The sequence below is a fragment of the Prionailurus viverrinus genome, chromosome D4 (genome assembly GCF_022837055.1).
Source record: "Prionailurus viverrinus isolate Anna chromosome D4, UM_Priviv_1.0, whole genome shotgun sequence".
NCBI classification, from domain to species: Eukaryota; Metazoa; Chordata; class Mammalia; order Carnivora; family Felidae; genus Prionailurus; species Prionailurus viverrinus.
The window spans coordinates 22,406,511-22,420,696 of NC_062573.1; the positions used below are offsets into that span (position 1 = coordinate 22,406,511).

At 34.8% G+C, this 14,186-nt stretch overlaps 1 protein-coding gene across 3 annotated transcripts in view; it reads right to left on the bottom strand.

Moving 5' to 3' along the window:
* Positions 1–14,186, bottom strand: part of SMC2 (structural maintenance of chromosomes 2) — a 66,546-nt gene that overhangs the window by 46,111 nt on the left and 6,249 nt on the right. For all 3 annotated transcript variants that reach the window (XM_047830514.1, XM_047830513.1, XM_047830515.1), the window contains exons 6-11: positions 11,444–11,554; positions 11,221–11,265; positions 9,885–10,118; positions 9,526–9,675; positions 6,654–6,887; positions 5,088–5,247 (exon numbers count right to left, since the gene is read on the bottom strand). In XM_047830514.1, the coding sequence (XP_047686470.1) occupies positions 5,088–5,247; positions 6,654–6,887; positions 9,526–9,675; positions 9,885–10,118; positions 11,221–11,265; positions 11,444–11,554 (934 nt within the window). The remainder of the gene's footprint in view (positions 1–5,087; positions 5,248–6,653; positions 6,888–9,525; positions 9,676–9,884; positions 10,119–11,220; positions 11,266–11,443; positions 11,555–14,186) is intronic.

The window sequence follows — 14,186 nt, forward strand, 5'->3', positions numbered from 1 at the left end:
ATGAACAACAGTTTAAAGAATTCATGACCACTAAACCAGTCCTACGAGAAATGTTAAAGGAGACTCTGAGTGGAAAAGACCATAAGAAGAAATAAGAAAAATAAGAAGTACAGAAGCAGTAAAACGAAGTATACCTATAATGTGGGGGTTGGGGTAAGAGGAGTAAACAACAGGTTCAAACTAAGCGACTATCAACTTAACATAGACTGCTATGTGACTAAGATGTTATATACAAACCCAATGGTAACCACGAATCAAAAGCCAGTAATAGATATGCAAACAATAAAGACATGGAATCCAAGTATATTCCAAAAAAAAAAAAAGCCAGCAAGCCATGAGAGAAGAGCAAGAGAAGAAAGGAACAGAGAACTATAAAAACAAGTAACAAATTGGCAATAAGTATAGACCTATCAATAATTACTTTGAAAGTAAATGGACTGAATTCTCTAGTCAAAATATACAGGGTAATAAAATGGATAAAAAAACAAGAGTGCTGCCTACAGAGACTAATTTCAGACCTAAAGACACATGCAGATTGAGAGTGAAGGGATAGAAAAGCATTTATCATCCAAAAAGTGAACAGAAACAAAGAAGGGTGCTATATAAGCGATCAAACAAGAAGATATATCAGTTATAAATATTTATGCATCCAACATGGAAGCATCCAAATACATAAAGCAGCTAATAGCAAACATAAAGGAAACTAACTGATTGTAATACAGTAATGGTAGGGGATGTCAACACCCCACTTACATCAATGGATAGATCATCCAAACAAAAAGTCAACAAGGAAACAGTGGCTCTGAATGACACACTGGAGTAGATAGATCCAATAGATATTATTCAGAACATTCTATCCTAAAATAGCAGTTTATACATTCTTTTCAAATAAGTGCACATGGAATATATTCAGAAGAGATCACAAATTAGGCCACAAAAGAAGTCTCAATTCAAACAGATGAAAGTCCTACCATGCAACTTTTCCAACCACAGCACTTAAGAAACTAGAAATCAACCACAAGAATAAGTCTGAAAAAAAAAAAAAAAAGAATAAGTCTGGACAAATATATGAAGCATAAAAACATGCCACTAAATAATGAATGGGTCAACCAAGAAAATGCATAAATGGAAACATAATGGTCCAAAATCTTTGGAATGCAGCAAAAGCATTTCTAAGAGGGAAGTTTACAGCAATACAGGCCTACCTCAAGAAGCAAAAAACATTTCAAAGGATCTAACCTTATACCTAAAGGAGCTTTGAACAACAAAACCCAATACCAGCAGAAGAAAGGAAAGATTACAGCAGAAACAAATGAAATAGAAACTAAAAGAACAGTAGAACAGACAAAAGGAACCAGGAATTAGTTTTCTGAAAAGATCAACAAAATTGACAAACCTTTAGAAAGATTGAGCAAGGAAAACGATTCATGAGTTTGAGCCTGTATCGGGCTCTGTGCTGACAGCTCAGTGCCTGGAGCCTGCTTTGGATTCTGTGTCTGCCTCTCTCTGCCCCTCCCCCACTCATGCTCGCTCACGCTCTCTCTCTCTCTCTCTCTCTCTCTCTCTCTCAAAAATTTTAAAAAATTAAAAAAAAAAAAAAAAAAGATGGGGCACCTGGGTGGCTCAGTCAGTTAAGCGTCCGACTTCAGCTCAGGTCATGATCTCACAGCCTGTGAGCCCCACGTCAGGGTCTATGCTGACAGCTCAGAGCCTGGAGCCTGCTTCGGATTCTGTGTCTCTCTCTCTCTCTCTCTGCCCCTCCCCTGCTCATGCTCTGTGTCTGCCTCAAAAATAAATAAAAACATTAAAAAAAAAATTTTTTTTTAAAGAAAATTTGAACAGGCTGACTACCATCAATGAAATTGAATCAGTAATCAAAAAAACTCCCAACAAACAAAAGTCCAGGACCAGATGGCTTCACAGGCATATTCTACCTTCTCTTAAAGAAAAGTTAATACCTATTCTTCTCAAACTATTCCAAAAATAGAAAAGAAAAACTTGCAAATCTCCTCCTAAGAGGCTGGCATTGCTTTGTTACAAAACGAGATAAAGACACTAAAAAAAAACAAAACCAAAACAAAAAGACTACAGGCCAGTATCTCTAATGAATACAGATGCAAATATTCTCAACAAAATTTTAGCAAACTGAACCCAACAATATGTTAAAAAAAATCACTCACATCAAGTGGGATTTATTCCTGAGTTGCAAAGAACATTAAATATTCACAAATCAGTGAACTTAGCACATTACATCAACATGATAAAGGATAAAAACCATATAATCATTTCAGTAGATGCAGAAAAAGCATTTCACAAAGTACAACATCCATTCATGATAAAAGCCCTCATCAAAGTAGGTTTATAGGGTATATACCTCAACATAAAAAGACCTTATATGAACAACCCATAGCTATCATATTAAATGGGGAAAAACAGCTTCTCCTCTAAGATCAGGAACTAGACAAGGATGCCCACTCTCATCACTTTTATGCAACATAGTACTGGAAGTCCTAGTCACAGCAATCAGGCAACAAAAAGAAATAAAGGCATCCAAATTGGTAAGAAAGAAGTAAAAGTTTCACTATTTGCAGATGACATGATACCATATATAGAAAACATTAAACACTCCCTCAAAAATCTTCTAGAACTGATCAAAGAATTCACTAAGGTTGCAGAATACAAAAATCAATACGCAGAAATCCGTTGCATTTCCATATACTAGTAACAAAGTAACAGAGAAATTAAGAAAACAATCCCATTTACAGGTGCACCGAAAGTAATAAAATACCTAGGCATAAATTTAACCAAGGTGGTGAAACACCTGTACTCTTAAAACTATAAAACACTGATTAAAGAAAACTGAAGATGAATGGAAAGATATTCCATGCTCATAGACAAGAATAAAAATAACATTAAAATCTCCATACTACCCAAAACCAATCTACAGTTTTAATGCAATATCTATTAGAATACCAACAGAACTACAACAAACAATCCTAAAATTTGCATGGAACCACAAAAGACCCTGAATAGTGAAAGCAATCTTGAAAAAGAACAAAACAGGGCATATCATAATCCCAAATTTCAAGACACACTTCAAAGGCACAGTAATCCAAACAGTATGTACAGGCACAAAAATAGACACACAGATCAACAGAAGACAGAGCCCAGAGACCCATGGTTATATGGTCAACTAATCTTCAACAAAAGAGGAAAGCATATGCAATATAAGACAGTCTCTTCAAAAAATGGTGTAGGGAAAACCGGACAGCTATACGAAAAGAACGAAACTGGACACTTTCTTAGACCCTATACAAAAATAAACTCAAAATAGATTAAGGACCTAAATGTGAGACCTGAAACCATAGAAGTTCTGGAAGAGAGCACAGGCAGTAATTTCTCCAACACAGGCAATGGCAACATTTTTCTAGTCTCCCGAGGCATGGGAAACAAGTAAAAATAAACTTGGGAGTACATCAAAATAAAAAGCTTCTGCACAGCACAGGAAACAAATAAAACTGAAAGACAACCTATGGAATGGGAGAAGATATCTGCAAATGACATATCCGGTACAGGGTTAGTATCCAAAATATACAAAGAACTTATACAACTCAACACCAAAAAAACAAATAATCCAATTAAAAATGGGCAGAAGACATGAAAAGAGATATCTCTAATGAGGACATACAGATGTTCAATAAACACATGAAAAGATGCTCAACATCACTAATCACCAGGGAAATGCAAATCAAAACCACAATGAGTTATCACCTCATACCTGTGAAAATAGCTAAAATCAAAACCAGAAGAAACAAGTGCTGACAAGGATATGTAGAAAGAGGAACCTTCATGCACTGTTTATGGGCATACAGAGTGGTGCTGTCACTGTGGAAAGGAGTATGGAGGTTCCTCAAAAAATTACAAATAGAATTACCATATAATCCAGTAATTCCACTACTGGGTTTTTACCCAAAGAAAACTAAAACATCAATTTGAAAAAATATAAACATCCTGTGTTTATTGCAGCATTATTTGCAATAGCCAAATTATGGAAGCAGCCCACATGTCTATCAATAGATGAATGGATAAAGATGTGCTATACATATACAATGGAATATTACTCAGCCACAAAGAATGAAATCGTATCATTTGCAATGTGGATGGATCTAGAGATTACAATCCTAAGTTAAATAAATCAGTCAGAAAAAGACAATTACGATATGATTTTACTCACATGTAGAATTCAAGAAACAATAAAAAAAGAGACAAACCAAAAAACAGACTCTTAACTATAGTTAACAAACTGATGAGGAGGTGGGTGGGAGGATGGGTGAAATGAAATAAGTGATAGGGATTAAGAGTACACTTATGATGAGCACTGAGTAATGAACAGAACTGTTGAATCACTAGGTTTTATACCTGACACTAATATAGCACTGCAAAAAAAAAAAAAAAAAAAAAAAAAATCAAAGACCTGTTTTATACTTAGTTGACCCTTGAACAACCGGGTTGTTCTGCAGGACATCAGGGGCACTGACAGACACCTCCTCCCTACACAGTTCCAAATTCATGTTTCACTTTTTTTTTTAAGTAGGCTCTACACTCACTGTGGAGCTTGTACTCACAACTCTGAAACCAAGAGTTGCATGCTCTACCAGTTGAGTCAACCAGATGCCCCTAAATCTGTGTTTAACTTCTGATCCCCCAACTTAACTACTAATAGCCAAATGCTGACAAGAAGCCTTACTGGTAGCATAAACATTACACACACATCGTATATGTATTGTATATTGTATTCTTACAATTAAGTAAGCTAGAGAAAGAAAAGGTTAAGAAAATCATAAGGAAAATACACTTACAGTACTCAACTGTATTTATCAAAAAAAAAAAAAAAAAGCCTCAAGTAAGTGGGCCCATGCAAGTTCAAACGTGTTGTTCAGGGATCAGTTGTATTTACGAGTATGTCTTATACTAACACCCATTAATACCGTAAAAAAAACAAACTCCTACTTGCTATTTCCTTTATTTAGTTTTTATCAACAATCACTACCTCCTAATGATTTAATATCATGTGTTTCAATGCAAACCTTCATAATTTAGCTTTTTCATTTCAGCTTCAAGTTTTTCTTTAAGTTTCTTCACAGCTTCTAAAGCTTCTTGATCCTTCCTATAGCCACTATCCATCTTCTTAACTTCAGCTTGTTTAGTCTTTAATTCTTGTTGGGCATGTTTCAACTTCATCTGAGCCTGTTATTGAAAATTTAATAGACTATGTGAGGCAGATAGTGCTAGTGATTAAATGGTCACAGAGGCAGATTAGTTTAAGAAACGTCAGCTTGGAAAATGTAACTGTTTGGTCACTTGCATTAATATCTTAAAGAAATCAATCATTTCCCAATACTTTCTGCTCATAAAACTACTCAGAGTATAAAACATATGCTTAACATAAATCATTAAGTTATTTACTCCATATTTTTAACACTTACAAAGGATGACATTAATGAGTCCAAAAATTATATGAAAGAGTAATTGTCATTAGCTGATTAAATTAAAAACACATCAGAAAGCTACTAATCAGAACACTAACTAGTTCCCTTCCTTTCCACTTAGATATGCATATTTGTACTTGTATACTATTTGTGAGTGTTGTTCAATTAACAGTGGAGAGACTGTATTGAGCAGTAAGAAAATTATACAGGAAAGTGAACTTAAGCTGACAAGAGAAATTTCAATGCTTGGAGTCTGATATGCGAATGCTAGTTTATATAAATGAGTACCGTTCCTTAAAAGCATGAACTAGTACTTTGAGATCTGGCTGGATATCTCCTCCCCCTAAAACTGAGTAATGGTGGCTTTTTCCCAACATATAATAAGTTAACAGAAAAACTGAGAGGATTTAAAAGTTTTTCTGTTATTGATTTCTTACAATTTTTTGTGACCTTCAGCGTTGAGTGGAAAAGTTGCAAACATTTAACAGAAAATGCTGAATATGATTAATACAAACACACACAGGAACATGTATATTTGTAAAGATGAGCCCTCTGTTAAAAAAATAAAGACTGTGTATATATATATATTTTTTCTGCAATCAAAACTGTTGCATTCATAGGACTTTAAAAGATGCACAACTATCTAAACAAATTTGAAAGTCTTTACTGACAAGCTTCAAAGGTTATGAAATCCGTATAGGGAAACCAAAGACGAGAAGGGGGTAAGTGGGAGGGAGAGATAGTTCCAAGGATGAAAGGTAAGAACTAAGTGTGGTGACCACAGAAATGGAAAGGATGTTTGTTTTCCTGTTAAAGCTTAAGACTTTGACTTTATGTTGTCAATAAAAAAGTAAAAAGAGCACAAAAAAAAAAAAAATTAACCTCAAATATTCCATACAATACTACAAAATAGAATAAAGCATTTATTGCATTTATAATTTCAACTAACCTATAAGGGTATTTAATATTTTATAGCATCTTAAACTATCATCAATATTTAGCAGTTAGCATATTTGAATTTCACTGTATTGAGCGCTACTGAGTAGCAGAGTAACAAATTCCTTGACATTGGCAGTGGTTATAAAACGTTGAAAATAATCAGATCACCATAATGTGGAGCTTCTAAAAAAATGCAATCACACAGTGCTGAATGTCTGTATTTACCTGTTTGGCTTCTGTCTGAGCTTTACTTATGTCGTTTTTACAGGCCATCATTTGACCAGCAAGAGTTGCTTCTGCTCCATCTTCATTACTAGACAGTCCAGCGGAAACAGCGTTGAAGTGCTGCTGTGCCGCAGCCAAAGCTTCAGCATCTTTATTACTTGCTTCCTGAAGGGCATTCAGCCCATCTGTTATCTTCTTAACCTCTTTTTCCTTTGCTGCTAAAGTTTTAGAATCCTTCAGGAAGATTTTAATATTGAAGAGTATTATATTTTAGGAAATACATCCATTTTTTCTTATCTACCCATACCCTTATGCCATCAAATTTCATAGCAATTTGAAGTGGGCATGGTTAAAAGGAAAATAATTTAACCATCCCAATATTAAATACTTAATCCTCATTTTAAAATTCACCCTGTTTTTAGGATAAATGTGTCCTTAGTATTCCAAATACTACTGGAAATACTTTCATTCTGTGTGTTACGGTCTAATCTAGAAATTAGCTAAAACAGCATAAACAAACGATTTGAAGCAACTAAAAATCACTTTCTAAAGCTCTAAAATTGAACTAATAACTATCCTACTCCAAGCTTCAAAACAGAGATTGTAGGATGAAGAGCATGTACATGAAAACATATTTATAAACTATTAAAGACCATAAAATTTAAATATTAAATACTAGTGGAAACAGCATTATTAATAATTAACCCCTCTTAAGTTATATACACGAACACCATGAACACTAAGATAACAACACTGGAAAAAAAAAATCCAGCTATATTATTTACATGAGAGTGACCAGAAATTTTGGCTCACAAGTTTAATTCATGATTCATTAAATATTTATTAGAGGTTTACCATGTATCAGTCATTGTTCTAGACATTAAAGACACAGATTCCTCAGGGACCCTATATTCTAGAGTAGCATAGTAAAAAAATAAAGCAATGTAAAGGGATAGAAACTGATGAGAACTATTTTAAGAACAATGAAGGAAGGCCTTTTTGTGATGACATTTTGAGCAGAAACCTAAATGAAATAAAAGGAGTGATCGATCACGCTAATACTACGGGGACCCACACTAGGCAAGCTCTGCGAAATATGCTTGGGTGTTTGAGGAACTATTTGGTGTTGGACCACCGTGAGCAAGTGGAAAGGAGCTAGGGTCTCATAGGCCATGGTGAAGACTAAATTTAATTATACATGTGACTTTGAAACCATTAGTGAATTTTAAGAACAAGAGTGATGTGACCCAGTTTATATTTTAGCTTTTGTAAAGAACAGATTGTAGAATGGCAAGAGTAAAAAGCAAGGCAACTAACAGGGACATCATTACAGCATCCCTCCTAAGACATGATGGCCTGCAGTAAAGCAGCAATAGACATGAAAAGTGGCTATATTCAGGAAGTACTTTTAAAGTCAAGAGAATTTGCTGATGGATTAGATACAGAGTTTGAGAAAAAGGGGGGAATGCAAGAAGACTCTAGGATTTCTGGACTGAACAATTAAGTTAATAGTGGCGCCATTTTCTGACATAGGGAAAAATTCAATAACTCAAGGAGGTTTGGGTAGGTAGAGTTTTATTTTGGATATGTAAAGTTTTAGACTTTTTGTTAGTCATCTGTGTAAAAATATCAATTAAATAACTGGACAAATAAGTTTTAGACATTTTGTTAGTCATCTATGTAACAATGTCAATTAAATAGCTGGACAAAAAAATCTAGAATTCAGGGAAGGAGTCAAGGCTAATTATAGATCTGAAAGGTATCAACATATAAATATTATAGGGCTACAGGCCTGGATGGGATTAGCTAAGAAAGGAGTGTATATAAAAGAAGTCTGCACTAGCCCAGGGGCATGCCAACATCTGTTATTCTGATTTCTATTTCTAGACTGGCTTCAATATTCCTATATTCAACTACCTAATCAACAGATCTACTTAGACGTCTAACAGGCACCTCAAGCCTATTATGTTCACACTGTACTTCCTCCTATTCTCTACTAAGCTAACGATATTTCCAATTGTCAAGGACAGAAATCTGTAGTATCCTTCAGTCCTTTTAACAACCAACTCAACAACCAATCTGCCAGGTCTAACTCGTTGGACCTACCTTTACAATACTCATAAAATCCCAAAACTTCTCTCAATACACCCACTTATACTGCATTTATCCAAGGACTATCCTCTAGACTGGTACCTACTACCTGGATTTCCTCCCTGCTTCTTCCCTTTAGGTTATTCTCTAAACATCAAGAAAAGTACTATTAAAATATAAAAAATGTTGTTCCTCTGCTCAGCCAACTCCAGTGGCTTCCCATGTCACTCAGAATAAAGGTCAAAGTCCTTCACGTGTCTTATAAAATCACATGTGATCCTACACCTTTTACCTTTCTGCATTCCTACTACTTAGTGCTGAAGAGCCACACTGATCAATCTCCTTATATTTCCAATATCTTTGGCACCTGGGGCAATTGCTCTTCTGCCTCGTACATCTTCTCCCACAACCAATTTATTTACATGGTTCTCTGACTTCCTTCAGGTCTTATTAATGAAATAGCACCTTCTCAATGAGACCGTCAGTGGTTACCCAATTAAAAAACCCACACCTTACCCACCTCCCTTATATTCCTAAAACTCTACCCTGCTTTTTCTCCAAATCTGTTATCACTATATAACACACTGTAGATTTCATTTATTTTATCATCATTCTCCTCATTGGAATGAATACCCAAAAGGCATTTTGTCCATATTTGTCATTTTGTCCACTGCTATATCCTCAGCCCAAACAACTATACTGTCCGTAGCATACACTCAATAAATATTAATAAAATGGATAAGTGTAACCGAGAGAAATTAAATCAAGCTTATTTACTTACCTCAACCATATTTTTTTCCAGCTCTTTGCGTTTGTTCTCTTCACTTGCCAGATTTTTCTTCTTGAGATCAAAGGCACTTTGAGATTTAGTATTAACTCGCTGAGCTTCTGCAAGAGCATCTTCTAAAGATCGGAGTATACCTCCAATTTCCTATAATCAAATGCAGCCAATCCAATCAGCATACTTGTAATTTGTTCATGTCATCATGTTCTTGTATAACTTCTGTAAGATTTACTTTTTATAAGCTATGTTATTATCACATGTTAAGATGATCAATACAGAAGACAATGCCAGTGGACCTCACTTATTACAATTTTTTTTCCACAGTATATTATCTGTTCTTACATATTATGTCTGACCTTATCTTTTCTTCTTTCCAACTCTTCTATTTCATGGCTAAGTGCTTTTATTTTTTTATCATTCTCAGACAATTTTTCTTGAAGCTTTACAACTTTATCTTGCATTTCTTTTAACTCCTCAGCTGAGCGTTCTTTTGTATCTTCAGCCAGCAAAAACTGATAAGCAATATATAAACGACTCAAATGTTCTATTTCCCTCATTACTTTTTGGTACTCCAAGTAGGAAGATCTTTCCTGGAAGAGAAATCACCAATAAAGTATAACTCAAACTTCAAAATTTTCAACAAACTTAGAAAGACTCAAACTACAGCAACATGTATAAAATTTCCCATCACATAATAGACTTTGTCTTAGATTAGTGATCACGGATTATAGAAATTTTAACATTAGATCTCTAGCTTTTCAGATACCATTATACCATCTCCAGTGAATCCTGTGTGGTTGTTTCTTTTAATATATAATCAGGCAGTTGGGATTAACAAAGAAATGTGGACACAAGGTTCACAGACGGGGGGGGGGGGGGGGGGGGGGGGGGGGGCGGGTAGTAAGTAGTCTACAAACTACACAACCACCAATGATACATTATTACATGTATTTTGAAATAGTATTTACCAAGATGCCTACCCAACATTCAATCATGTAACTATTTACAAACATTTGCTCACACATTATTAAACTTGATTCTGATAAGGACCCCCTAGGGTGGACAGAGTAATTAAAATCCCTAACCACACCTGTTCAGATTTGCCAATAACATCCACATTACTTTATGGATTCAGAATACAACTCTGAGAAGTATCAAATTTTAATGAGCATTTAATGAAATCCTAAATGTGAAAGTTTAAAACCAATGTGCTATAAATGCATTTTTTCACTGAAATATTATGTCACAAGCTACAAAGATGATAGAAAAGACCTGGACATTTGTTTTAGTACCTTTCACTTATCAATGGTCTTGACAGCAATAATTGCAGTGGTAGCCCCTATTATCCTAGAAATTATTCACTCTACCAACAGGATTACTAGGAGTGTAATGTCCTCAAGAAATGTTGTTCTGCTCAATTCTACCTCTCCATCTGGGAGATCATTTTCTGAGATTATGAAGAGCAATCTCCAAAATCACTATGATTAATAGGTATGAATGAAGTACATGTCCTCTATAAGCAGAAGTCTGATTAACAAGTACCAACTCTAACTCCTTATCTTATCCCATAGAAAAATTCCTGAGAAGTGGTGTACATTTCATCTCTATGTGTATGATCCTGAATACAATGAAAAATTGTCACCAATTTTGAGAGACATTCTAGATGGCTGTCCTCACATACACAGTGTATACCTCTTTTAATTTTTGAATGGTTGGAGTAATCTCTTCTTCAAGTATCTGGAAAATAAAGGAAAATCAAAATTTTCAGTATGTAAAGTACCATTAAAAAATCTGAAAGGAAAAGTAGCATGGAAGTTTAAGGAAAACTGGGGGAGGGGAAATTTCCTCTTTATAGCAGGGAAACTCTAAATGCAAAATTACTCTCTTTACAAACATTTTATATAAATTTAATTACCGTCTTAATTTCTTTCAGCTTAGCCTCTTTTTTTTCTATAGTTTTCTGGGCAGCTATTTTTTTGTATTCATACATCCTGGTTCCAGCTGCTTCTTCTATCATGGATAAAATCTGGAAAGACAATTATATTAATGTTTCAAGAATACAAGATAAATCTCATTGGAGTTTACATTAAGTATATCATTTAAGGTCTTAACCTCACTAAGCATGCTTACCAAAATAAAGGCCCAAATGGACCAGAGACATTAAGTACATAAAAATGCACGTATTGCCCACAGCCCTAACATTCAAGAAACATTTCTGGCCTTTACTCCAATTCTAAAATTGAACTTTATGCAACACTGAGGAAGAGTAAATCTCTTTTAAAATTGAAGCCAGGGGCATCCGGCTGGTTCAGCAAGTAGAGCGTGCAACTCTTGATTTTGGGGTTGTTGAGTTTGAGCCCCATGTTGGGTATTTAGATTACTTAAAAATAAAAATTTTTAAATAAAAAAATAAAATTGAAGCCAATAATTCCTCCTCTTTTCCTTCAAACATAAGTTTAAAAAAGATAAAGGCTACCAACATTGAGTTTTCATTTTAGAAGCTTCTACTTAAAATTGTTCCAAGAGACTTCAGCCATTTTGTGCCAACAGGATGAAGCATGACATAACATGTGCATCCCAACTGTGGCATGTGCTTTAAGAACTTGGGCAAATAACTTAATCTTCTCTGTGCTGCGGTTTCTTCATCCATAGCGTATGGATAATATCTCACAACACTGTTGAGAATTACACAAAATAATTCATGTAAAAAGCACTCTAAAAAAGGCAAGTACTTATCAATTATAATTTCCTAAGTAAAACAATTTTACCAGCACTCCTTTTTCAGAAGCTTCTACACACCATCAATCCTTATCTCAAAAGGATTTCTCTCAAAACTATTCTCATTTCTATGTATTTGGCAGGTTTCAAATTAGAAGTTTCCCTTAAGACGTTATCTAAAGAAAATATGCATGACCTACGTTCAAATCAGACTGCTATTACCAATTATCAGTTTTCCCCTTAGTTCTCAATAAAAAATAGTAACTAAAGAGCCTTTGTTCTTGTTGAAAACATTCATTCCTTTATACCAACTCTTTTCAAGGGGGCTCCAAGAAAAAAAACTTTAAGTCTTAATACCCTAAGCAATCCACTGAATGCAATGAATTAATTTCACTCAAATCTTTTTCTGTAGGGTTTAAGTCTGATATGGAACACTGGTTGAGAAAGGCTGCTTGATACAGTCAAAATTTCTTTTAATACTGGGCAATACAACTCTTAGAAGAAAACACAGAAGTTAAGCTCCTTGACACTGGTCATAGTGAAAAATTTTTTGGATTTGACACCAAAAGCAAAGGCAATGAAAGCAAAAATTAACAAGTGGGACTCTATCTGACTGAACTACCTTCTGACTGAAAACCTGCATAGCAAAGGAAACCATAAACAAATGAAAAGGCAACCTAGGGAAGAGGAAAAAGTAGTTGTAAATCATGAATCTGCCAAGGGGTTAATATCAAAATACATAAAGAACTTGCATATACAACACAATAGGAAAAAAACAATCTAATTAAAACCTGGGCAGAGGATGTGAACATTTTTTTCACAAAAGATAGAGAGATGAAAGGTATATGAAAGGTATTCAACATCATTACATCAGGGAAATGCAAATTAAAACCATGAGATAACTACCTCTGTTAGAATAGCTATTATCACAAAGACAAGAAATAACAAGTGCAGGTGATAATGTGGAGAAAAGGGAAACCTTTTCTATACTGTTGGTAAGAATGTAAATTGGTGCAGCCATTATGGAAAACTATGAAGATTCCTTAAAAGATTAAAAATAGAACTACCATATGATATAGCAATTATATTTCTGGGTATTTAGCCAAAGAAAACAAAGACACTAACTTGAAAAGATACCTGCATCCCCATGTTCACTGCAGCATTATAATACCAAGACACGGAAACAACCTAAGTGTTGGTGATGAACAGATAAAGAAAATGTGGTATATATACACAATGGACTATTATTCAGCTATTTAAAACAAATGCAATCTTAAATTTTTTAATGTTTATTTATTTTTGAGACAGAGAGAGACAGAGCGCGAGTGGGGGAGGGGCAGAGAGAGAGGGAGACACAGAATCGGAAACAGGCTCCAGGCTCTAAGCTGTCAGCACAGAGCCCGACGTGGGGCTCGAACTCACAGACCGTGAGATCATGACCTGAGCCGAAGTCGGACGCTTAACCAACTGAGCCACCCAGGCGCCCCTAAAACAAATGCAATCTTGCCATTTGTGACAACGTGGATGGAACTGGAGGGTTTTATGCTAAGTGAAATAAGTCAGGCAGAGATAGAGAAATACTGTATAATCTTATTTGTATGTAGAATCTAAAAAGAAAAAAAATGAGATCCTGGAGAACATATTAGGGGTTGCCAGAAATAAGGGTTAAAGGGTGGACAAAATGGGTACAGGTGATCAAAGGTACAACCTTCCAGTTACAAACATTCTGGGGATATAATGTATAGGATGGTGACTACAGTTAATAAAACTGTAAAAATACAGTTAATAATACTATATTTGAAAGTTGCTAAGAGCTAAGAAGGTAAACCTTAAAAGTTATAAGAAAAAGAAAATTGAAACTATGTGGTAATGGATGTTAACTAGACTTATAAGGATCATTTTGCAATGTCTACATATATTAATCACTATATTGCACACCT